The sequence below is a fragment of the Oncorhynchus masou genome, chromosome 27 (genome assembly GCF_036934945.1).
Source record: "Oncorhynchus masou masou isolate Uvic2021 chromosome 27, UVic_Omas_1.1, whole genome shotgun sequence".
In the NCBI taxonomy this organism is placed as follows: domain Eukaryota; kingdom Metazoa; phylum Chordata; class Actinopteri; order Salmoniformes; family Salmonidae; genus Oncorhynchus; species Oncorhynchus masou.
This window is the reverse complement of record NC_088238.1, coordinates 7264773-7292272: the sequence shown is the minus strand read 5'-3', so window position 1 is coordinate 7292272 and position 27500 is coordinate 7264773. Positions and strand designations below refer to the sequence as shown.

The following is a 27500-nucleotide window of genomic DNA, read 5'->3' as shown; positions in this document are numbered from 1 at the left end:
GAGAGAGAGAGATAGGGATGTAGGGATTGAAGAGAGGGAGGGAGAGAGAGAGGGGGGGTGTAGGGATGGAAGGGAGAGAGAGAGAGATAGAGAGGGGGGGGGGATGTAGGGATGGAAGGGAGGGAGAGGGAGGACAATATGTTTACTCTCTTGGCCTGTAATTTGAGAGATCACATATTCCACTAGAGAGAGAGACAGTAACCTATTTTACCACAGAGAGAGAGAGAGAGAGAGAGAGAGAGAGAGAGAGAGAGAGAGTAACCTATTTTACCACAGAGAGAGAGAGAGAGAGAGAGAGAGTAACATATTTTACCAGAGAGAGAGAGAGAGTAACCTATTTTACCAGAGAGAGAGAGAGAGAGAGAGAGAGTAACCTATTTTACCACAGAGAGAGAGAGAGAGTAACCTATTTTACCAGAGAGAGAGAGAGAGGGAGAGAGAGAGAGAGAGACAGAGAGAGAGAGAGAGAGAGAGAGAGAGACAGAGAGAGACAAAGAGACAGAGAGAGAGACAGAGCACCATTTGGCCTGTCATTTTTAAAAATTGATGGAAAGTCGTGTTGGTAGAAAAACATACAACATTTTAAACATTTATTTACACAAACAACGTGTGCCGTTAAAATGGGCAAAAAACACGCACATTTCTTCACACAGGGTCGTGGGGTTAGACAGGGATGCAGCTTAAGCCCCACCCTCTTCAACATATATATCAACGAATTGGCGCGGGCACTAGAACAGTCTGCAGCACCCGGCCTCACCCTACTAGAATCTGAAGTCAAATGTCTACTGTTTGCTGATGATCTGGTGCTTCTGTCACACACTCTCTCTCTCTCTGTGTTTCTCTCATCTCCTCGTCTCCATATCTTTCTCTCTCTGTGTTTCTCTCATCTCCTCGTCTCCATATCTTTCTCTCTCTGTGTTTCTCTCATCTCCTCGTCTCCATATCTCTCTCTCTGTGTTTCTCTCATCTCCTCGTCTCCATATCTTTCTCTGTGTTTCTCTCATCTCCTCGTCTCCATATCTTTCTCTCTCTGTGTTTCTCTCATCTCCTCGTCTCCATATCTTTCTCTCTGTGTTTCTCTCATCTCCTCGTCTCCATATCTTTCTCTCTCTGTGTTTCTCTCATCTCCTCGTCTCCATATCTTTCTCTCTCTGTGTTTCTCTCATCTCCTCGTCTCCATATCTTTCTCTCTCTGTGTTTCTCTCATCTCCTCGTCTCCATATCTTTCTCTCTCTGTGTTTCTCCCATCTCCTCGTCTCCATATCTTTCTCTCTCTGTGTTTCTCTCATCTCCTCGTCTCCATATCTTTCTCTCTCTGTGTTTCTCATATCCTCGTCTCCATATCTTTCTCTCTATGTGTTTCTCTCATCTCCTCGTCTCCACATCTTCTCTCTCTGTGTTTCTCTCATCTCCTCGTCTTCATATATTTCTCTTTCTGTTGTTTCTCCCATCTCCTCGTCTTCATATATTTCTCTTTCTGTTGTTTCTCCCATCTCCTCGTCTTCATATATTTCTCTTTCTGTTGTTTCTCTCATCTCCTCGTCTTCATATATTTCTCTTTCTGTTGTTTCTCCCATCTCCTCGTCTTCATATATTTCTCTTTCTGTGTTTCTCTCTACTTCTGTTCTGGTTGTCTCAATCCCATCCCCTCTCTCTGTCTTCCTCCCCTCCTCTATCACACTATCCATCTCTCTCTGTGTAGGAGTGACCAGCTCAACGTGGGCGACTACATCAAGTCTGTAAACGGGATCAACCTGACCAAGTTCCGTCACGACGAGATCATTAGCCTGCTGAAGAACGTCGGAGAACGTGTGGTTCTAGAGGTGGAATACGAGCTGCCACCCGTCTGTGAGTTCTACTGTTTTAGGACCACGTTGTTATAAATGATACAGGCCTTCATAGTCAGTGATACATTATGTTGATCTGATTGGTTCAATAGATACATTATGATGATCTGATTGGTTCAATAGACACATTAGTCCTGTTGATCTGATTGGTTCAATAGATACATTATGTTGATCTGATTGGTTCAATATATACATTATGATGATCTGATTGGTTCAATATATACATTATGTTGATCTGATTGGTTCAATAGATACATTATGTTGATCTGATTGGTTCAATATATACATTATGTTGATCTGATTGGTTCAATAGATACATTAGTAGTGTTTATCTGTTGATCTGATTGGTTCAATAGATACATTAGTCCTGTTGATCTGATTGGTTCAATAGATACATTAGTCCTGTTGATCTGATTGGTTCAATAGATACATTAGTCCTGTTGATCTGATTGGTTCAATAGATATATTATGATGATCTGATTGGTTCAATATATACATTATGTTGATCTGATTGGTTCAATAGACACATTAGTAGTGTTTATATGTTGATCTGATTGGTTCAATAGATACATTAGTTATTTTGATCTGATTGGTTCAATAGACACATTCACCTGTTGATCTGATTGGTTCAATAGATACATTAGTCCTGTTGATCTGATTGGTTCAATAGATACATTAGTAGTGTTTATCTGTTGATCTGATTGGTTCAATAGATAGATACTAATCAGTATAATTGGATGAGTATAGAGTCAAGCTGGAGGAAACTGGATCTTCCATCTGAGTCCTGAGTCTCCACAATTCCTTTGTACCTTTCCAGAGCTGTTTTACACGGAGTTCAAAGCCACCTTTACCAAACACATCTCACCTCGATGGCTTTTCCTTTCATGTCTCCTCTCCCTGGTCTCATGCAGAGCTTTACATTCAGACAGGCTGTGTAATGATGTCTCCTCTCCCTGACTGATGCAGAGCTTTACATTCACCCAGACTGTGTAATGATGTCTCCTCTCCCTGACTGATGCAAAGCTTTACATTCACCCAGACTGTGTAATGATGTCTCCTCTCCTAGACTGTGTAATGATGTCTCCTCTCCCTGACTGTGTAATGATGTCTCCTCTCCCAGACTGTGTAATGATGTCTCCTCTCCCTGGTCTGATGCAGAGCTTTACATTCAGACAGACTGTGTAATGATGTCTCCTCTCCCTGGTCTGATGCAGAGCTTTACATTCAGACAGACTGTGTAATGATGTCTCCTCTCCCTGGTCTGATGCAGAGCTTTACATTCACCCAGACTGTGTAATGATGTCTCCTCTCCTAGACTGTGTAATGATGTCTCCTCTCCCTGACTGTGTAATGATGTCTCCTCTCCCTGGTCTGATGCAGAGCTTTACATTCAGACAGACTGTGTAATGATGTCTCCTCTCCTAGACTGTGTAATGATGTATCCTCTCCCAGACAGGCTGTGTAATGATGTCTCCTCTCCCAGACTGTGTAATGATGTCTCCTCTCCTAGACTGTGTAATGATGTCTCCTCTCCTAGACTGTGTAATGATGTCTCCTCTCCCAGACTGTGTAATGATGTCTCCTCTCCCTGACTGTGTAATGATGTCTCCTCTCCCAGACTGTGTAATGATGTCTCCTCTCCCTGGTCTGATGCAGAGCTTTACATTCAGACAGACTGTGTAATGATGTCTCCTCTCCTAGACTGTGTAATGATGTATCCTCTCCCAGACTGTGTAATGATGTATCCTCTCCCAGACAGGCTGTGTAATGATGTCTCCTCTCCCAGACTGTGTAATGATGTCTCCTCTCCTAGACTGTGTAATGATGTCTCCTCTCCTAGACTGTGTAATGATGTCTCCTCTCCTAGACTGTGTAATGATGTCTCCTCTCCTAGACTGTGTAATGATGTCTCCTCTCCCAGACTGTGTAATGATGTCTCCTCTCCCAGACTGTGTAATGATGTCTCCTCTCCTAGACTGTGTAATGATGTCTCCTCTCCTAGACTGTGTAATGATGTCTCCTCTCCCAGACTGTGTAATGATGTCTCCTCTCCCAGACTGTGTAATGATGTCTCCTCTCCCAGACTGTGTAATGATGTCTCCTCTCCCAGACTGTGTAATGATGTCTCCTCTCCTAGACTGTGTAATGATGTCTCCTCTCCTAGACTGTGTAATGATGTCTCCTCTCCCAGACTGTGTAATGATGTCTCCTCTCCCAGACTGTGTAATGATGTCTCCTCTCCCTGGTCTGATGCAGAGCTTTACATTCAGACAGACTGTGTAATGATGTCTCCTCTCCTAGACTGTGTAATGATGTATCCTCTCCCAGACAGGCTGTGTAATGATGTCTCCTCTCCCAGACTGTGTAATGATGTCTCCTCTCCTAGACTGTGTAATGATGTCTCCTCTCCTAGACTGTGTAATGATGTCTCCTCTCCCAGACTGTGTAATGATGTCTCCTCTCCCAGACTGTGTAATGATGTCTCCTCTCCCAGGCAGACTGTGTAATGATGTCTCCTCTCCCAGACTGTGTAATGATGTCTCCTCTCCCAGACTGTAATGATGTCTCCTCTCCTAGACTGTAATGATGTCTCCTCTCCCAGGCTGTGTAATGATGTCTCCTCTCCCAGGCTGTGTAATGATGTCTCCTCTCCTAGACTGTAATGATGTCTCCTCTCCCAGGCTGTGTAATGATGTCTCCTCTCCTAGACTGTAATGATGTCTCCTCTCCCAGGCTGTGTAATGATGTCTCCTCTCCCAGACTGTGTAATGATGTCTCCTCTCCTAGACTGTAATGATGTCTCCTCTCCCAGGCTGTGTAATGATGTCTCCTCTCCCAGACTGTGTAATGATGTCTCCTCTCCCATGCTGTGTAATGATGTCTCCTCTCCCTGACAGACTGTAATGATGTCTCCTCTCCTAGACTGTGTAATGATGTCTCCTCTCCCAGACTGTGTAATGATGTCTCCTCTCCCAGACTGTGTAATGATGTCTCCTCTCCCAGACTGTGTAATGATGTCTCCTCTCCCAGACTGTGTAATGATGTCTCCTCTCCCAGACTGTGTAATGATGTCTCCTCTCCTAGACTGTGTAATGATGTCTCCTCTCCTAGACTGTGTAATGATGTCTCCTCTCCCAGACTGTGTAATGATGTCTCCTCTCCTAGACTGTGTAATGATGTCTCCTCTCCTAGACTGTGTAATGATGTCTCCTCTCCCAGACTGTGTAATGATGTCTCCTCTCCCTGACAGACTGTGTAATGATGTCTCCTCTCCCAGACTGTGTAATGATGTCTCCTCTCCCAGACTGTGTAATGATGTCTCCTCTCCCAGACTGTGTAATGATGCCTCCTCTCCTAGACTGTGTAATGATGTCTCCTCTCCCAGGCTGTGTAATGATGTCTCCTCTCCTAGACTGTGTAATGATGTCTCCTCTCCCAGGCTGTGTAATCATGTCTCCTCTCCTAGACTGTGTAATGATGTCTCCTCTCCCAGACTGTGTAATGCTTTAACTGTGGAGGTAGTGATGTGTTCATATAGTGTTTTCTCTTCTCTCCTCAGCTGTTCAGGGCTCTGGGCTGATGTTCAAAAGCGTTGAGGTGACTCTGCACAAAGAAGGCAATACGTTCGGCTTTGTCATCCGAGGTACGTGTGTGTGTGTGTGTGTGTGTGTGTGTGTGTGTGTGTGTGTGTGTGTGTGTGTGTGTGTGTGTGTGTGTGTGTGTGTGTGTGTGTGTGTGTGTGTGTGTGTGTGTGTGTGTGTGTGTGTGTGTGTGTGTGTGTGTGTGTGTGTGTGTGTGAAGCCGTTTGACTGGGGTACGAGGGAAAGTTAAAGTGATCTGAATATGACTACAGAATATGGCCGTCTAGTTGACTCTATTTACCCGGTTGGAATGAAGCTTCATTAAAACAAATAGGAACAAACTTTTAGAAATGCGACCTAAATAGCACCCTATTCCCTACACTGCTAATTTTAGGGTCCATAGGGCTCTGGTCAAAAGTAGTGCACTATGTAGGGAATAGGGTTCCATTTGTGATGCTCCCTTGGTTGAGTTATCCTCGGTCTTTGAAGAGAGGGAAGTGAACTTGAAGGTCGACGCTACAGAGATGTTGCCACAGCTCATTACTCTCCGTCATCAATTCAACAAGTGTGTTTTTGTTGTCGTGTATAATCTTTATCTCAGAGAAGGATGATGTTTAATCTTTATCTCCTCGGAGAGAGGAATGTGAATGGATGATGTTTAATCTTTATCTCCTCGGAGAGAGAGGAACGTGAATGGATGATGTTTAATCTTTATCTCCTCGGAGAGAGAGGAATGTGAATGGATGATGTTTAATCTTTATCTCCTCTGAGAGAGGAACGTGAATGGATGATGTTTATTCTTTATCTCCTCGGAGAGAGAGGAACGTGAATGGATGATGTTTAATCTTTAACTCCTCTGAGAGAGGAATGTGAATGGATGATGTTTAATCTTTATCTCCTCGGAGAGAGGAACGTGAATGGATGATGTTTAATCTTTATCTCATCGGAGAGGGGAACGTGAATGGATGATGTTTAATCTCCTCGGAGAGAGAGGAACGTGAATGGATGATGTTTAATCTCCTCTGAGAGAGAGGAACGTGAATGGATGATGTTTAATCTTTATCTCCTCGGAGAGAGAGGAACGTGAATGGATGATGTTTAATCTCCTCGGAGAGAGAGGAACGTGAATGGATGATGTTTAATCTCCTCGGAGAGAGAGGAACGTGAATGGATGATGTTTAATCTTTATCTCCTCGGAGAGAGAGAAACGTGAATGGATGATGTTTAATCTTTATCTCCTCGGGGAGAGAGGAACGTGAATGGATGATGTTTAATCTTTATCTCCTCGGAGAGAGAGGAATGTGAATGGATGATGTTTAATCTCCTCTGAGAGAGAGGAACGTGAATGGATGATGTCGTGTTCAAACTGTGGGTTCATGTTCTGCTTTGAAATTACTGACTAGGCTAAAATGTCTTTATTCAATTGCCCTTTCTGTTTCTAAATCAATAAGTCCTTCCTGCAGTGAAAGCCAATGTACTGCTACTGTGTTTCCTGTGTAGAAGTTTTATTTAAACTGTTTTCCGTTGTGATCAGGTACTACAGTATTACCTTGGTTCTTCAGTGATCTCTTATAGCACAAATCAATTATATGTATCCTTGGTTACCGTACCCACCTGTTTGTGTGATAACTGTCTGTTGGTTTGTTTAGGAGGAGCCCACGAGGACAGGAACAAATCCCGTCCCGTTGTCATAACGACCATCAGGCCAGGTGGACCTGCTGACAGGTGAGATGTTGTATCACTGACGAGACATGAGTAGCAGATCACAGATAGTTCTGGTGTATCAGATTCTAAACATGGGTAGCAGATCCCAGATAGTTCTGGTGTATCAGATTCTAGACATGAGTAGCAGATCACAGATAGTTATGGTGTATCAGATTCTAGACAGGAGTAGTAGATCACAGATAGTTCTGGTGTATCAGATTCTAGACATGAGTAGCAGATCACAGATAGTTCTGGTCTATCAGAGTCTAGACATGAGTAGCAGATTACAGATAGTTCTGGTGTATCAGAGTCGAGACATGAGTAGAAGATCACAGATAGTTATGGTGTATCAGATTCTAGACAGGAGTAGTAGATCACAGATAGTTCTGGTGTATCAGATTCTAGACATGAGTAGCAGATCACAGATAGTTCTGGTGTATCAGAGTCTATACATGAGTAGCAGATTACAGATAGTTCTTGTGTATCAGAGTCTAGACATGAGTAGCAGATCACAGATAGTTCAAAGATCTGACTTGTATCCATTCATTGTGACATTACCTTGACCTTGTTTGAAACATCAGCAGAGTTCGAGGTGAGCTGTAGAGCAGTGGTCCCAAAACGTGTTATTGTCCCGTACCCCTTCAAACATTCAACCTCCAGCTGCATACCCTCTCAAATGTTGTTTTTTGCCCTCATTGTAAGACAGAGAAGAGCTGGGAGAGGAGAGGAGAGGAGAGGAAGAGAAGAGGAAAATAGGAGAGGAGAGGAGAGGAGGAGAGGAGAGGAGGATAGGAGAGGAGAGGAGGATAGGAGAGAAGAGCTGGGAGAGGAGAGGAGAGAAGAGCTGGGAGAGGAGAGGAGAGAAGAGCTGGGAGAGGAGAGGAGAGGAGAGCTGGGAGAGGAGAGGAGAGGAGAGGAGAGAAGAGAAGAGAAGAGAAGAGCTAGGAGAGGAGAGAGGAGAGGAGAGGAGAGCTGGGAGAGGAGAGAAGAGCTGGGAGAGGAGAGGAGGAGAGGAGAAGAGAGAAGAGCTGGGAGAGGAGAGGAGAAGAGAGAAGAGCTGGGAGAGGAGAGGAGAAGAGAGAAGAGCTGGGAGAGGAGAGGAGAGGAGAGGAGAGCTGGGAGAGGAGAGGAGAGAAGAGAAGAGAAGAGAAGAGCTAGGAGAGGAGAGGAGAGGAGAGCTGGGAGAGGAGAGAAGAGCTGGGAGAGGGAGAGGAGGAGAGGAGAAGAGAGAAGAGCTGGGAGAGGAGAGGAGAAGAGAGAAGAGCTGGGAGAGGAGAGGAGAAGAGAGAAGAGCTGGGAGAGGAGAGGAGAGAAGAGCTGGGAGAGGAGAGGAGAGGAGAGCTGGGAGAGGAGAGGAGAGGAGAGAAAAGCTGGGAGAGGAGAGGAGAAGAGAGGAGTCCTTGCTATTAAGACGTAATGATCCAAATGAAGTGTTTAAGTGCAGGGGAACCAATAGGCCCTCAGGCGTGGCCATACTGTAGCCTCAGGGACCAGGATGGAAACCAACCAGCCACTGTTGTCTGTCTCTTCCTCTCCTCCCTGTCTCTCTATATCTGTCTGTCTCTCTATATCTGTCTGTCTCTCTATATCTGTCTGTCTCTCTATATCTGTCTGTCTCTCTCTATCTGTCTGTCTCTCTATATCTGTCTGTCTCTCTCTATCTGTCTGTCTCTCTCTATCTGTCTGTCTCTCTATATCTGTCTGTCTCTTCCTCTCCTCCCTGTCTCTCTATGTCTGTCTGTCTCTCTATATATGTCTGTCTCTCTTTATATGTCTGTCTCTCTTTATCTGTCTGTCTCTCTATATCTGTCTGTCTGTCTCTCTATATCTGTCTGTCTCTCTATATCTGTCTGTCTCTCTATATCTGTCTGTCTCTCTATAGCTGTCTGTCTCTCTATATCTGTCTGTCTCTTCCTCTCCTCCCTGTCTCTCTATATCTGTCTGTCTCTCTCTATCTGTCTGTCTCTCTTTATATCTGTCTGTCTCTCTATATCTGTCTGTCTTTCTATATCTGTCTGTCTCTCTATATCTGTCTGTCTCTCTCTATCTGTCTGTCTCTCTATATCAGTCTGTCTCTCTCTATCTGTCTGTCTCTCTCTATCTGTCTGTCTCTATCTGTCTGTCTCTCTTTATATCTGTCTGTCTCTCTATATCTGTCTGTCTCTCTATATCCGTCTGTCTTTCTATATCTGTCTGTCTCTATCTATCTGTCTGTCTCTTCCTCTCCTCCCTGTCTCTCTATATATGTCTGTCTCTCTATATAGGTCTGTCTCTCTCTATCTGTCTGTCTCTCTTTATATCTGTCTGTCTCTCTATATCTGTCTGTCTCTTCCTATCCTCCCTGTCTCTCTATGTCTGTCTGTCTCTCTATATATGTCTGTCTCTCTTTATGTCTGTCTCTCTATATCTGTCTGTCTGTCTCTCTATATCTGTCTGTCTGTCTCTCTATATCTGTCTGTCTGTCTCTCTATATCTGTCTGTCTCTCTATAGCTGTCTGTCTCTCTATATATGTCTGTCTCTTCCTCTCCTCCCTGTCTCTCTATATCTGTCTGTCTCTCTATATCTGTCTGTCTCTATATATGTATGTCTCTCTATATCTCTCTGTCTCTCTATATCTGTCTGTCTCTATATATGTCTGTCTCTTCCTCTCCTCCCTGTCTCTCTATATATGTCTGTCTCTATATATCTGTCTGTCTCCCTATATCTGTCTGTCTCTCTATATCTGTCTGTCTCTCCCTTTCCCTCTTGTTCACGCAATGTCTCCCTCTCTCTCTCTCTCTCTCTCTCTCTCTGTGTCTCTCTCTCTCTCTCTCTCTCTCTATCTCTCTCTCTCTCTGTCTCTCTCTCTATATATCCGTCTCTCTCTCTCCGTCTCCCTCTCTCTCTCTCTCTTTCTCCCTCTCTCTCTCTCTCTTGCTCTGTCTCTCTCTCTCTCCGTCTCCCTCTCTCTCTCTCTCTCTCTGATCTCTCTCTCTCTCTGTCTATCTCTCTCTCTGTCTCTGTCTCTCTCTGTCTGTCTGTCTCTCTCTCTCTCTCTCTGTCTCTCTCTCTCTCTCTCTCTCTCTCTCTCCGTCTCTGTCTCTCTCTCTCTCTCTCTCTCTCTCTCTCCGTCTCCCTCCCTATAAACAGTCTATTAATGGACCATGTTGAAGGACCCAGCAGCACACTCCCCATCCAGCATTTAAAAGCGTTGCCTTGGTGTTAGCATCGTCTGGAGTGAGTTTCCACCATGTTAACTCCACCAGGAGAAGTGTGGATAATCAGGATGGAGCTTCAGTGTTCACACTTCCACTGAGGAGGATTCCATTCTAGCGGTTATTACAGGTTGTTTCTGATAAAATCTGATCAAAGGCAGAGACAGCGTGGAGATTCATTTCCAGTGTCACATCATGCTGGACGGTTAGCTGTTAGCGGTTAGCTCACCTGTGGAAACCAAATATAGCAATTTATATTTTCTGTTCACAGCTCACTGACTGACATCTTCTCTATCCCTCCCTCGCTCTTTCTTTCCCTACCTACCTCCCTCTCTCTCTTTATCTCTCTCCTTCCCTCCCTCCCTTCTCTTCCCCCTCTCCCTCCTTCCCTCCCCCTCTCCTCCCTCCCTCCCTTCTCTTCCCCCTCCCCCTCTCCCTCCTTCCCTCCCCCTCTCCTCTCTCCCTACCTCCCTCCCCCCCCCTTCCCTCCCCCTCCCTCCCCCTCCCTCCCTACCTCCCTCCTTCCTTCCTCCCCCTCTCCCTCCCTCTATCTGTCCCCTGCCTGTCTCTCCCTCTCTCCCTCCTTCCATCCCCCTCTCCCCTCCCTCCCCTCTCTCTCTTTCTCTCTCTCCTTCCCTCCCCCTCTCCCTCTCCCTCCTTTCATCTGTCCCCTGCCTCTCTCTCCCCTCTCTCCCTCCCCTCTCTCCCTCCTTCCATCCCCCTCTCCCCTCCCTCCCCCCTCTCTCTCTTTCTCTCTCTCCTTCCCTCCCCCTCTCCTCTCCCTCCTTTCATCTGTCCCCTGCCTCTCTCTCCCTCTCTCCTCCTTCCATCCCCCTCTCCCCTCCCTCCCCCTTCCTTCCTTCCTCTCCTCTCTCCCTCCCTCTCTCTCCCTCCCTCTCTCTCCCTCCTTCCCTCCCCCTCTCCTCCCCCTCTGTCCCATCCCTCCCTCTCTCCCCCCTCTCTCTTCCCCCTCTCTCTCCTCCTTCCCCCCCTCTCCTCCCCCTCCCTCCCTTCCTCTCCTCTCTCCTCAGGGAGGGTACGGTGAAGCCAGGGGACAGGCTCCTGAGTATCGATGGGATCCGTCTTCATGGGACGTCCCATGCAGAGGCCATGTCCATCCTCAAACAGTGTGGACAGGAGGCGACGCTGCTCATCGAGTACGACGTCTCCATCATGGGTACGTCATGGGAGTGTGTGTGTGTGTGTGTGTGTGTGTGTGTGTGTGTGTGTGTGTGTGTCCTCAAGAAGCTTATCTTCTAAATGCATATACATTTATATGGTGTTCTCCCGACACTGCCAGGGGGTGTTGGTAGACATTTATATGGTGTTCTCCCGACACTGCCAGGGGGTGTTGGTAGACATTTATATGGTGTTCTCCCGACACTGCCAGGGGGTGTTGGTAGACATTTATATGGTGTTCTCCCGACACTGCCAGGGGGTGTTGGTGGACATTTATATGGTGTTCTCCCGACACTGCCAGGGGGTGTTGGTGGACATTTATATGGTGTTCTCCCGACACTGCCAGGGGGTGTTGGTGGACATTTATATGGTGTTGTCCCGACACTGCCAGGGGTGTTGGTAGACATTTATATGGTGTTGTCCCGACACTGCCAGGGGTGTTGGTAGACATTTATATGGTGTTCTCCCGACACTGCCAGGGGTGTTGGTGGACATTTATATGGTGTTCGCCCGACACTGTCAGGGGTGTTGGTGGACATTTATATGGTGTTCTCAGGACACTGCCATGGGGTGTTGGTGGACATTTATATGGTGTTCTCCCGACACTGCCAGGGGGTGTTGGTGGACATTTATATGGTGTTGTCCCGACACTGCCAGGGGGTGTTGGTGGACACTGCCAGGAGTTGTTGGTGGACATTTATATGGTGTTCTCCCGACACTGCCAGGGGGTGTTGGTGGACATTTATATGGTGTTCTCCCGACACTGCCAGGGGGTGTTGGTGGACATTTATATGGTGTTCGCCCGACACTGTCAGGGGGTGTTGGTGGACATTTATATGGTGTTCTCAGGACACTGCCAGGGGGTGTTGGTGGACATTTATATGGTGTTCGCCCGACACTGTCAGGGGGTGTTGGTGGACATTTATATGGTGTTCTCAGGACACTGCCAGGGGGTGTTGGTGGACACTGCCAGGGGGTGTTGGTGGACATTTATATGGTGTTCTCAGGACACTGCCAGGGGGTGTTGGTGGACATTTATATGGTGTGGTCAGGACACTGCCAGGGGGTGTTGGTGGACATTTATATGGTGTTCTCCCGACACTGCCAGGGGGTGTTGGTAGACATTTATATGGTGTTCTCCCGACACTCCCAGGGGGTGTTGGTGGACATTGTCAGGACACTGCCAGGGGGTGTTGGTGGACATTTATATGGTGTTCTCCCGACACTGCCAGGGGGTGTTGGTGGACATTTATATGGTGTGGTCAGGGCACTGTCAGGGGGTGTTGGTGGACATTTATATGGTGTTCTCCCGACACTGCCAGGGGGTGTTGGTGGACATTTATATGGTGTTCTCCCGACACTGCCAGGGGGTGTTGGTGGACATTTATATGGTGTTGTCAGGGCACTGCCAGGGGGTGTTGGTGGACACTGCCAGGGGGTGTTGGTGGACATTTATATGGTGTTCTCCCGACACTGCCAGGGGGTGTTGGTGGACATTTATATGGTGTTCTCCCGACACTGCCAGGGGGTGTTGGTGGACACTGCCAGGGGGTGTTGGTGGACATTTATATGGTGTTGTCAGGACACTGCCAGGGGGTGTTGGTGGACACTGCCAGGGGAAGGTCTAAAGACAGACTTGATCTCCCAGAGTCTCTTAACATCATTCCCATCAGTTGTCATGTTGAAGCAGACAGAGACTCTGAGAGATGTAGCCTGTGACAGTCCAGGACCGGAGGACAGACCCTGTCCAGGACCGGAGGACAGACCCAGTCCAGGACCGGAGGACAGACCCAGTCCAGGACCGGAGGACAGACCCTGTCCAGGACCGGAGGACAGACCCTGTCCAGGACCGGAGGACCGACCCAGTCCAGGACCGGAGGACAGACCCTGTCCAGGACCGGAGGACAGACCCTGTCCAGGACCGGAGGACAGACCCTGTCCAGGACCGGAGGACAGACCCAGTCCAGGACCGGAGGACAGACCCTGTCCAGGACCGGAGGACAGACCCTGTCCAGGACCGGAGGACAGACCCTGTCCAGGACCGGAGGACAGACCCAGTCCAGGACCGGAGGACAGACCCAGTCCAGGACCGGAGGACAGACCCAGTCCAGGACCGGAGGACAGACCCTGTCCAGGACCGGAGGACAGACCGTGTCCAGGACCGGAGGACAGACCGTGTCCAGGACCGGAGGACAGACCCAGTCCAGGACCGGAGGACAGACCCAGTCCAGGACCGGAGGACAGACCCAGTCCAGGACCGGAGGACAGACCGTGTCCAGGACCGGAGGACAGACCCAGTCCAGGACCGGAGGACAGACCCAGTCCAGGACCGGAGGACAGACCCAGTCCAGGACCGGAGGACAGACCCAGTCCAGGACCGGAGGACAGACCCAGTCCAGGACCGGAGGACAGACCCAGTCCAGGACCGGAGGACAGACCGTTCTTAGTTCAGCCCCCCATCCCTCCATCGCGGAGACATTTCCACAGACCCTGGCCTTCATCTCTCCAGCTGTTCCCCGTTGTCTCCCTGCTGCCCCACTCTCCCCCTTTCTCTCGCTGAGTTCCAACCCTCAGCCGGTCCTGTAGATGTGACAGGATTGGATAGGTGGAAATGTCTCCATCCTCTCTCTGTGCCTTCAGCTCTGGATGGGTTCTGCTACAGTCGCTGCAGACAGGCAGTAAGGTTCCATTCCAGACAGGCAGTAAGGTTCCATTCCAGACAGGCCGTAAGGTTCCATTCCAGACAGGCAGTAAGGTTCCATTCCAGACAGGCAGTAAGGTTCCATTCCAGACAGGCAGTAAGGTTCCATTCCAGACAGGCAGTAAGGTTTCATTCCAGACAGGCCGTAAGGTTCCATTCCAGACAGGCAGTAAGGTTCCATTCCAGACAGGCAGTAAGGTTCCATTACCGACAGTCAAGAGAGCTCTTTTACAGACAGGCAGTAATGTTCCCTTCCAGACAGTCAGAGAGCTCTGTTACAGACAGGCAGTAAGGTTCCAATCCAGACAGGCAGAGAGCTCTGTTACAGACAGGCAGTAATGTTCCCTTCCAGACAGTCAGAGTGTTCTGTTACAGACAGGCAGTAAGGTTCCCTTCCAGACAGTCAGAGAGCTCTGTTACAGACAGGCAGTAAGGTTCCAATCCAGACAGGCAGTAAGGTTCCCTTCCAGACAGTCAGAGAGCTCTGTTACAGACAGGCAGTAATGTTCCCTTCCAGACAGTCAGAGCGTTCTGTTACAGACAGGCAGTAAGGTTCCCTTCCAGACAGTCAGAGAGCTCTGTTACAGACAGGCAGTAAGGTTTCATTCCAGACAGTCAGAGAGCTCTGTTACAGACAGGCAGTAAGGTTCCCTTCCAGACAGGCAGTAATGTTCCCTTCCAGACAGTCAGAGAGCTCTGTTAAAGACAGGCAGTAAGGTTCCATTCCAGACAGTCAGAGAGATCTTTTACAGACAGGCAGTAAGGTTCCATTCTAGACAGTCAGAGAGCTCTGTTACAGACAGGCAGTAAGGTTCCATTCTAGACAGTCAGAGAGCTCTGTTACAGACAGGCAGTAAGGTTCCATTCTAGACAGTCAGAGAGCTCTGTTACAGACAGGCAGTAAGGTTCCCTTCCAGACAGTCAGAGAGCTCTGTTACAGACAGGCAGTAAGGTTCCATTCTAGACAGTCAGAGAGCTCTGTTACAGACAGGCAGTAAGGTTCCATTCTAGACAGGCAGTAAGGTTCCATTCTAGACAGGCAGTAAGGTTCCATTCTAGACAGGCAGTAAGGTTCCATTCTAGACAGTCAGAGAGCTCTGTTACAGACAGGCAGTAAGGTTCCCTTCCAGACAGGCAGTAAGGTTCCATTCTAGACAGGCAGTAAGGTTCCATTCTAGACAGTCAGAGAGTTCTGTTACAGACAGTCAGTAAGGTTCCCTTCCAGACAGGCAGTAAGGTTCCATTCCAGACAGTCAGAGATCTCTGTTACAGACAGGCAGTAAGGTTCCATTCCAGACAGTCAGAGATCTCTGTTACAGACAGGCAGTAAGGTTTCATTCCAGACAGGCAGTAAGGTTCCATTCCAGACAGTCAGAGAGTTCTGTTACAGACAGGCAGTAAGGTTTCATTCCAGACAGGCAGTAAGGTTCCATTCCAGACAGTCAGAGAGCTCTGTTACAGACAGGCAGTAAGGTTTCATTCCAGACAGTCAGAGAGCTCTGTTACAGACAGGCAGTAAGGTTCCATTCCAGACAGTCAGAGAGCTCTGTTACAGACAGGCAGTAAGGTTTCATTCCAGACAGTCAGAGAGCTCTGTTACAGACAGGCAGTAAGGTTTCATTCCAGACAGGCAGTAAGGTTCCCTTCCAGACAGTCAGAGAGCTCTGTTACAGACAGGCAGTAAGGTTCCATTATAGGTAGTCAAAGGCAGGTGTCTTCCAATAGAAGTCCTGCCTCCCAGCTCTTACAAAGCACAGCCAGAACACAGCCAAAGCACAGCCAAAACACAAACAAAACGCAGCCAGAACACAGCCAGAACACTGCCAGATCTCAGCCAGAACACAGCCAGACCCCAGCTCTTACAAAGCACAGCCAGAACACAGCCAGAACACAGCCAGACCCCAGCTCTTACAAAGCACAGCCAGAACACAGCCAGAACACAGCCAGACCCCAGCTCTTACAAAGCACAGCCAGAACACAGCCAGAACACTGCCAGAACACTGCCAGAACACAGCTCTTACAAAGCACAGCCAGACCACAGCCAGATCCCAGCTCTTACAAAGCACAGCCAGAACACAGCCAGATCCCAGCTCTTACAAAACACAGCCAGAACACAGCCAGAACACATCCAAAACACAGCCAGAACACAGCCAGAACACAGCCAGAACACTGCCAGAACACAGCCAAAACACAGCCAGAACACAGCAGAACACAGCAGAACACAGCCAGAACACAGCAGAACACAGCCAGAACACAGCCAGAACACAGCCAGAACACAGCCAGAACACAGCAGAACACAGCAGATCACAGCCAGAACACAGCATAACACAGCAGAACACAGCCAGAACACAGCCAGAACACAGCCAAAACACTGCCAAAACACAGCATAACACAGCATAACACAGCAGAACACAGCAGAACACAGCCAGAACACAGCCAAAACACAGCCAAAACACAGCCAGAACACAACCAGAACACAGCCGAACACAGCCAGAACACAGTCAGAACACAGCAGAACACAGCCAGAACACAGCAGAACACAGCCAGAACACAGCCAGAACACAGCCAGAATACAGCCAGAACACAGCAGAACCCAGCCAGAACCCAGCCAGAACACAGCCAAAACACAGCCAGAACACAGCAGAACACAGCAGAACACAGCAGAACACAGCCAGAACACAGCAGAACACAGCCAGAACACAGCAGAACACAGCAGAACACAGCAGAACACAGCCAGAACACAGCCAGAACACAGCCAAAACACAGCCAGAACACAGCAGAACACAGCCAGAACACAGCAGAACACAGCCAGAACACAGCCAAAACACAGCAGAACACAGCCAGAACACAGCAGAACACAGCCAGACCCCAGCAGAACACAGCCAGAACACAGCCAGAACACAGCCAGAACACAGCAGAACACAGCCAAAACACAGCCAGAACACAGCCAGAACACAGCCAAAACACAGCAGAACACAGCCAGAACACAGCAGAACACAGCAGAACACAGCCAGAACACAGCCAGCAGAACTGACTAAAAGCTTTGTGCATAAAAGACTTTTCAGATGCAGAGAAAGATCTGTGATGTGAAACACTGTCAATGAAAAAGAATCACCTGCTGGTCCTCTGCTGGGCTTTGATGTTTCTTTCTACTTTACAGAACGCTGACTTTAAAAACAGCTTGGTAACAAGGTCAAAACAAAGAGGGATTTAAAAAGAGGCAGAAAATAGCAGGCTGATCGATGTTCATTTTAAATCCTTCCCCGGACTTCAGTCTATTTTGATCAGTCCACTAAATGTCAGAGAGAACCACCCAGGAAGGAGGGTATGAGAGAGTGAGCTGGCCTATTACCCAGTGTGGGCCTCCGACGTCCCCACAACGTTCTGACAATCAAACGTCACACGGGTTCCGTTCAGAAGGCCCGCACTGGCCTCTGGGTAATCCTAAAGATTCCGACAGATTCCGGTGGCGGTGACTTTGCCTGTGCTCTGACCTGGAAGTGATAGTTATGTCTTCCTGTCACCGTGTCACAGTCTTACTCGCTGTGCTCGCTGCTCGCTGTGTTTGTTTGTGTGTATCGCCACGTGTGTGTGTGTGTGTGTGTTTTGTGTATCGCCATGTGTGTGTGTGTGTGTGTGTGTGCGTGTGCTTGTGTATCGCTACGTGGGTGTATGTGTGTGTGTTTGTTTGTGTATCGCCACATGTGTGTGTGTGTTTGCGTGTGTGTTTGCGTGTGTGTTTGCGTGTGTGTTTGCGTGTGTGTTTGCGCGTGTTTGCGTGTGTGTTTGCGTGTGTGTTTGCGCGTGTGTTTGCGCGTGTTTGCGTGTGTGTTTGCGTGTGTGTTTATCCTGAGAGACTTTCCTCTGGAGAAAAAGCAAGGTCTTGAGTTGACAGTTGGCTGAATATAGATAACAACCCCTTGAGTTGACAGTTGGCTGAATATAGATAACAACCCCTTGAGTTGACAGTTGGCTGAATATAGATAACAACCCCTTGAGTTGACAGTTGGCTGAATATAGATAACAACCCCTTGAGTTGACAGTTGGCTGAATATAGATAACAACCCCTTGAGTTGACAGTTGGCTGAATATAGATAACAACCCCTTGAGTTGACAGTTGGCTGAATATAGATAACAACCCCTTGAGTTGACAGTTGGCTGAATATAGATAACAACCCCTTGAGTTGACAGTTGGCTGAATATAGATAACAAACCCTTGAGTTGACAGTTGGCTGAATATAGATAACAACCCCTTGAGTTGACAGTTGGCTGAATATAGATAACAACCCCTTGAGTTGACAGTTGGCTGAATATAGATAACAACCCCTTGAGTTGACAGTTGGCTGAATATAGATAACAACCCCTTGAGTTGACAGTTGGCTGAATATAGATAACAACCCCTTGAGTTGACAGTTGGCTGAATATAGAAAACAACCCCTTGAGTTGACAGTTGGCTGAATATAGATAACAACCCCTTGAGTTGACAGTTGGCTGAATATAGATAACAACCCCTTGAGTTGACAGTTGGCTGAATATAGATAACAACCCCTTGAGTTGACAGTTGGCTGAATATAGATAACAACCCCTTGAGTTGACAGTTGGCTGAATATAGAAAACAACCCCTTGAGTTGACAGTTGGCTGAATATAGATAACAACCCCTTGAGTTGACAGTTGGCTGAATATAGATAACAACCCCTTGAGTTGACAGTTGGCTGAATATAGACAACAACCCCTTGAGTTGACAGTTGGCTGAATATAGATAACAACCCCTTGAGTTGACAGTTGGCTGAATATAGATAACAACCCCTTGAGTTGACAGTTGGCTGAATATAGATAACAACCCCTTGAGTTGACAGTTGGCTGAATATAGATAACAACCCCTTGAGTTGACAGTTGGCTGAATATAGATAACAACCCCTTGAGTTGACAGTTGGCTGAATATAGATAACAACCCCTTGAGTTGACAGTTGGCTGAATATAGATAACAACCCCTTGAGTTGACAGTTGGCTGAATATAGATAACAACCCCTTGAGTTGAAGCTACGGATTTTATTAATAAAACTCTCTCACACTTTCATGGTGAAGCAAATCGATTCTCAAGGGAGAAGTGGGAGTTGTCTTTTGAAATGTGTTTGTATGATAGATTAGACTTAACATGAAGTTCAAATACACGTGTGTGCCTATACACAGAGCTTTACAGTATGTCCCACATACAGGTGTGTGCCTATACACAGAGCTTTACGGTATGTCCCACAAACAGATGTGTGCCCATACACAGAGCTTTACAGTATGTCCCACATACAGGTGTGTGCCTATACACAGAGATTTACGGTATGTCCCACAAACAGATGTGTGCCCATACACAGAGATTTACGGTATGTCCCAACAAACAGGTGTGTGCCTATACACAGAGCTTTACGGTGTCTGCTCGTGGAGACCAGTGAGGTTTTCTCTCTGAGTGACCCAGGCATGATAAAAACAGAATGATTAAGAACCACCAGATTGCAAGCCCATTAATCCCTAATATACACCCATAAACTACACACACACACACACACACACACACACACACACACACACACACACACACACACACACACACACACACACACACACACACACACACACACACACACACACAGAGAGAGAGACAGACACTGTAGCGATGCGCAATGACGCGATGATGTGGCCAGGGTATGCTGGTGGTTGCGTGTGTGTGATGAGAAACCGTGCAACATTCCCACACAGCCAGTCTCATCAGTACGTCTCTCTCCCTCCTGGTAGGCAGGCTTGAGGTGTTCATCATTCCCACACAGCCAGTCTCAAAGAGAGAATGAGTTATGAAGGAAGAATGGACTGGAGGAGAGGAGATGTAGAGGCATGGAGGAGAGGAGAGGTAGAGAGATGGAGGAGATGACTGGAGGAGAGGAGAGGTAGAGGGATGGAGGAGAGGTAGAGGGATGAAGTAGATGACTGGAGGAGAGGAGAGGTAGATAGATGGAGGAGAGGAGAGGTAGAGAGATGGAGGAGAGGAGAGGTAGAGAGATGGGGGTAGGGGTATGGAGGAGAGGAGAGGTAGAGGGATAGAGGAGAGGAGAGGTAGAGAGATGGAGGAGAGGACTGGATGAGAGCAGAAGTAGAGAGATGGAGGAGAGGAGAGGTAGAGAGATGGGGTTAGAGGAATAGAGGAGAGGACTGGAGGAGAGGAGCGATAGAGAGATGGGGTAGAGGGATGGAGGAGAGGAGCGATAGAGAGATGGGGGTAGAGGGATGGAGGAGAGGAGAGATAGAGGGATGGAAGGTAGTGTTTTATCACCATGAATGAAACAATCTCCAGGCTGCATCAATAATGTGAGCCCATTAATTTTTCATCAGATAACTCTTAGCAGGAACAGTCAGGAGAAGACGAGGAAATGATATGGGCAGGAAATACAGGGATGACAGGGACATATAGATATGTAGGGGAGACAGGGACATATAGATGTGTAGGGGAGACAGGGACATATAGATATGTAGGGGAGACAGGGGCATATAGATATGTAGGGGAGACAGGGGCATATGTAGGGGAGACAGGGGCATATAGATATGTAGGGGAGACAGGGACATATAGATATGTAGGGGAGACAGGGACATATAGATATGTAGGGGAGACAGGGGCATATAGATATGTAGGGGAGACAGGGGCATATAGATATGTAGGGGAGACAGGGCATATAGATATGTAGGGGAGACAGGGGCATATAGATATGTAGGGGAGACAGGGACATATAGATATGTAGGGGAGACAGGGACATATAGATATGTAGATATATAGATATGTAGGGGAGACAGGGGCATATAGATATGTAGGGGAGACAGGGACATATAGATATGTAGGGGAGACAGGGACATATAGATATGTAGGGGAGACAGGGACATATAGATATGTAGGGGAGACAGGGACATATAGATATGTAGGGGAGACAGGGACATATAGATATGTAGGGGAGACAGGGACATATAGATATGTAGGGGAGACAGGGACATATAGATATGTAGGGGAGACAGGGGCATATAGATATGTAGGGGAGACAGGGGCATATAGATATGTAGGGGAGACAGGGACATATAGATATGTAGGGGAGACAGGGACATATAGATATGTAGGGGAGACAGGGACATATAGATATGTAGGGGAGACAGGGACATATAGATATGTAGGGGAGACAGGGGCATATAGATATGTAGGGGAGACAGGGACATATAGATATGTAGGGGAGACAGGGACATATAGATATGTAGGGGAGACAGGGACATATAGATATGTAGGGGAGACAGGGGCATATAGATATGTAGGGGAGACAGGGGCATATAGATATGTAGGGGAGACAGGGACATATAGATATGTAGGGGAGACAGGGACATATAGATATGTAGGGGAGACAGGGACATATAGATATGTAGGGGAGACAGGGCATATAGATATGTAGGGGAGACAGGGGCATATAGATATGTAGGGGGAGACAGGGACATATAGATATGTAGGGGAGACAGGGACATATAGATATGTAGGGGAGACAGGGGCATATAGATATGTAGGGAGACAGGGGCATATAGATATGTAGGGGAGACAGGGGCATATAGATATGTAGGGGAGACAGGGGCATATAGATATGTAGGGGAGACAGGGGCATATAGATATGTAGGGGAGACAGGGACATATAGATATGTAGGGGAGACAGGGGCATATAGATATGTAGGGGAGATAGGGACATATAGATATGTAGGGGAGACAGGGACATATAGATATGTAGGGAGACAGGGGCATATAGATATGTAGGGGAGACAGGGACATATAGATATGTAGGGGAGACAGGGACATATAGATATGTAGGGAGACAGGGACATATAGATATGTAGGGGAGACAGGGGCATATAGATATGTAGGGGAGATAGGGACATATAGATATGTAGGGGAGACAGGGGCATATAGATATGTAGGGGAGACAGGGACATATAGATATGTAGGGGAGACAGGGACATATAGATATGTAGGGGAGACAGGGGCATATAGATATGTAGGGGAGACAGGGGCATATAGATATGTAGGGGAGACAGGGACATATAGATATGTATGGGAGACAGGGGCATATAGATATGTAGGGGAGACAGGGGCATATAGATATGTAGCGGAGACAGGGACATATAGATATGTAGGGGAGACAGGGGCATATAGATATGTAGCGGAGACAGGGACATATAGATATGTAGGGGAGACAGGGGCATATAGATATGTAGGGGAGACAGGGGCATATAGATATGTAGGGGAGACAGGGACATATAGATATGTAGTGGAGACAGGGGCATATAGATATGTAGGGGAGACAGGGGCATATGTAGGGGAGACAGGGGCATATGTAGGGGAGACAGGGGCATATAGATATGTAGGGGAGACAGGGACATATAGATATGTAGTGGAGACAGGGACATATAGATATGTAAGGGAGACAGGGGCATATGTAGGGGAGACAGGGGCATATAGATATGTAGGGGAGACAGGGACATATAGATATGTAGTCGAGACAGGGACATATAGATATGTAGTGGAGACAGGGACATATAGATATGTAGTGGAGACAGGGACATATAGATATGTAGGGGAGACAGGGACATATAGATATGTAGGGGAGACAGGGACATATAGATATGTAGGGGAGACAGGGACATATAGATATGTAGGGGAGACAGGGACATATAGATATGTAGGGGAGACAGGGGCATATAGATATGTAGGGGAGACAGGGACATATAGATATGTAGGGGAGACAGGGACATATAGATATGTAGGGGAGACAGGGACATATAGATATGTAGGGGAGACAGGGGCATATAGATATGTAGGGGAGACAGGGGCATATAGATATGTAGGGGAGACAGGGACATATAGATATGTAGGGGAGACAGGGGCATATAGATATGTAGGGGAGACAGGGACATATAGATATGTAGGGGAGACAGGGGCATATAGATATGTAGGGGAGACAGGGACATATAGATATGTAGGGGAGACAGGGACATATAGATATGTAGGGGAGACAGGGACATATAGATATGTAGGAGACGGGCATATAGATATGTAGGGGAGATAGGGACATATAGATATGTAGGGGAGACAGGGGCATATAGATATGTAGGGGAGACAGGGACATATAGATATGTAGGGGAGACAGGGACATATAGATATGTAGGGGAGACAGGGGCATATAGATATGTAGGGGAGACAGGGGCATATAGATATGTTGGGGAGACAGGGACATATAGATATGTAGGGGAGACAGGGACATATAGATATGTAGGGGAGACGGGCATATAGATATGTAGGGGAGATAGGGACATATAGATATGTAGGGGAGACAGGGGCATATAGATATGTAGGGGAGACAGGGACATATAGATATGTAGGGGAGACAGGGACATATAGATATGTAGGGGAGACAGGGCATATAGATATGTAGGGGAGACAGGGGCATATAGATATGTAGGGGAGACAGGGACATATAGATATGTAGCGGAGACAGGGACATATAGATATGTAGGGGAGACAGGGGCATATAGATATGTAGCGGAGACAGGGACATATAGATATGTAGGGGAGACAGGGGCATATAGATATGTAGGGGAGACAGGGGCATATAGATATGTAGGGGAGACAGGGACATATAGATATGTAGTGGAGACAGGGGCATATAGATATGTAGGGGAGACAGGGGCATATGTAGGGGAGACAGGGGCATATAGATATGTAGGGGAGACAGGGGCATATGTAGGGGAGACAGGGGCATATGTAGGGGAGACAGGGGCATATAGATATGTAGGGGAGACAGGGACATATAGATATGTAGTGGAGACAGGGACATATAGATATGTAAGGGAGACAGGGGCATATGTAGGGGAGACAGGGGCATATAGATATGTAGGGGAGACAGGGACATATAGATATGTAGGGGAGACAGGGACATATAGATATGTAGTGGAGACAGGGACATATAGATATGTAGTGGAGACAGGGACATATAGATATGTAGGGGAGACAGGGACATATAGATATGTAGGGGAGACAGGGACATATAGATATGTAGGGGAGAAAGGGACATATAGATATGTAGGGGAGACAGGGACATATAGATATGTAGGGGAGACAGGGGCATATAGATATGTAGGGGAGACAGGGACATATAGATATGTAGGGGAGACAGGGACATATAGATATGTAGGGGAGACAGGGACATATAGATATGTAGGGGAGACAGGGGCATATAGATATGTAGGGGAGACAGGGGCATATAGATATGTAAGGGAGACAGGGACATATAGATATGTAGGGGAGACAGGGGCATATAGATATGTAGGGGAGACAGGGACATATAGATATGTAGGGGAGACAGGGGCATATAGATATGTAGGGGAGACAGGGGCATATAGATATGTAGGGGAGACAGGGACATATAGATATGTAGGGGAGACAGGGACATATAGATATGTAGGGGAGACAGGGACATATAGATATGTAGGGGAGACGGGCATATAGATATGTAGGGGAGATAGGGACATATAGATATGTAGGGGAGACAGGGGCATATAGATATGTAGGGGAGACAGGGACATATAGATATGTAGGGGAGACAGGGACATATAGATATGTAGGGGAGACAGGGGCATATAGATATGTAGGGGAGACAGGGGCATATAGATATGTTGGGGAGACAGGGACATATAGATATGTAGGGGAGACAGGAACATATAGATATGTAGGGGAGACGGGCATATAGATATGTAGGGGAGATAGGGACATATAGATATGTAGGGGAGACAGGGGCATATAGATATGTAGGGGAGACAGGGACATATAGATATGTAGGGGGAGACAGGGACATATAGATATGTAGGGGAGACAGGGGCATATAGATATGTAGGGGAGACAGGGGCATATAGATATGTAGGGGAGACAGGGACATATAGATATGTAGGGGAGACAGGGGCATATAGATATGTAGGGGAGACAGGGGCATATAGATATGTAGGGGAGACAGTGACATATAGATATGTAGGGGAGACAGGGGCATATAGATATGTAGGGGAGACAGGGACATATAGATATGTAGGGGAGATAGGGACATATAGATATGTAGGGGAGACAGGGGCATATAGATATGTAGGGGAGACAGGGACATATAGATATGTAGCGGAGACAGGGGCATATAGATATGTAGGGGAGACAGGGACATATAGATATGTAGCGGAGACAGGGGCATATAGATATGTAGGGGAGACAGGGACATATAGATATGTAGGGGAGACAGGGGCATATAGATATGTAGGGGAGACAGGGGGCATATAGATATGTAGGGGAGACAGGGACATATAGATATGTAGGGGAGACAGGGACATATAGATATGTAGGGGAGACAGGGACATATAGATATGTAGGGGAGACAGGGGCATATAGATATGTAGGGGAGATAGGGACATATAGATATGTAGGGGAGACAGGGGCATATAGATATGTAGGGGAGACAGGGACATATAGATATGTAGGGGAGACAGGGGCATATAGATATGTAGGGGAGACAGGGGCATATAGATATGTAGGGGAGACAGGGACATATAGATATGTAGGGGAGACAGGGGCATATAGATATGTAGGGGAGACAGGGGCATATAGATATGTAGGGGAGACAGGGGGAGGTATTGTTACTGGGGGATTGTTGCTTGGATGAATGGTGATGGGGAAGAGGGAGAGAGAGAGAGGGAGGGATAGAGGGGAGAGAGAGAGAGAGAGAGGTGAAGAGGGACAGAGAGGGAGGGAGAAGGGAAGAGGGAGAGGTAGAGGGGAAGCGAGAGAGGGAGAGGGGAAGAGGGAGATAGAGAGGGAGGGAGAGGGGAAGAGGGAGAGAGAGGATGGAAGAGGATACAAGGAGGATAAATAATAGTGTAGGAGGGGAGAGAGAGAGAAGCCTGTGGGGGAATACAGGTTAGCTGCTAGCACATCAACACCACCTCTGTTCAGAGAAAGAGACAGAGAGAGAGAGAGAGAGAGACAGAGAGACAGAGAGACAGACAGGAAGAGAGAAAGACAGAGAGAGAGAGACAGATAGAGAGACAGACAGGAAGAGAGAAAGACAGAGAGAGAGACACACAGAGAGAGTGGGTGGGAGAGAGACAGAGAGAGAGACAGAGAGAGAGAGAGAGAGAGAGAGAGAGAAAGAGAGAGAGAGACACACAGAGAGAGTGGGTGGAAGAGAGACAGAGAGACAGAGGGAGTGAGAGAGAGAGAGAGGTGTAGAGAGAGAGAGGTGTAGAGACCGGAATAAGGGGAGGGGTGTAGAGACCGGAATAAGGGGAGGGGTGTAGAGACCAGAATAAGGAGAGGGGTGTAGAGACCAGAATAAGGGGAGGGGTGAGGGGTGTAGAGACTGTTGGGTAACTAAGGGGAGGCTGTATCTGAGCCTGGTACACCCCAGCTGTTGGGTAACTAAGGGGAGGCCGTATCTGAGCCTGGTACACCCCAGCTGTTGGGTAACTAAGGAGAGGCTGTATCTGAGCCTGGTACACCCCAGCTGTTGGGTAACTAAGGGGAGGCCGTATCTGAGCCTGGTACACCCCAGCTGTTGGGTAACTAAGAGGAGGCTGTATCTGAGCCTGGTACACCCCAGCTGTTGGGTAACTAAGGGGAGGCTGTATCTGAGCCTGGTACACCCCAGCTGTTGGGTAACTAAGGGGAGGCTGTTTATGAGCCTGGTACACCCCAGCTGTTGGGTAACTAAGGGGAGGCTGTATCTGAGCCTGGTACACCCCAGCTGTTGGGTAACTAAGGGGAGGCTGTATATGAGCCTGGTACACCCCAGCTGTTGGGTAACTAAGGGGAGGCTGTACACCCTGAGCCTGGTACACCTCAGCTGTTGGGTAACTAAGGGGAGGCCGTATCTGAGCCTGGTACACCCCAGCTGTTGGGTAACTAAGGGGAGGCTGTATCTGAGCCTGGTACACCCCAGCTGTTGGGTAACTAAGGGGAGGCTGTATCTGAGCTTGGTACACCCCAGCTGTTGGGTAACTAAGGGGAGGCTGTATCTGAGCCTGGTACACCCCAGCTGTTGGGTAACTAAGAGGAGGCTGTATCTGAGCCTGGTACACCCCAGCTGTTGGGTAGCTAAGGGGAGGCTGTATCTGAGCCTGGTACACCCCAGCTGTTGGGTAACTAAGGGGAGGCTGTATATGAGCCTGGTACACCCCAGCTGTTGGGTAACTAAGGGGAG

General features: G+C 47.8%; 1 protein-coding gene across 1 annotated transcript in view; it reads left to right on the top strand.

The window, feature by feature from the left end:
• LOC135516570 (glutamate receptor-interacting protein 1-like) overlaps nucleotides 1-27500 on the top strand; it is an 82012-nt gene that overhangs the window by 24557 nt on the left and 29955 nt on the right. Inside the window, exons 3-6 of the mRNA XM_064940921.1 lie at nucleotides 1703-1848; nucleotides 5407-5490; nucleotides 7078-7153; nucleotides 11359-11504. Of these exons, the coding sequence (XP_064796993.1) occupies nucleotides 1703-1848; nucleotides 5407-5490; nucleotides 7078-7153; nucleotides 11359-11504 (452 nt within the window). The remainder of the gene's footprint in view (nucleotides 1-1702; nucleotides 1849-5406; nucleotides 5491-7077; nucleotides 7154-11358; nucleotides 11505-27500) is intronic.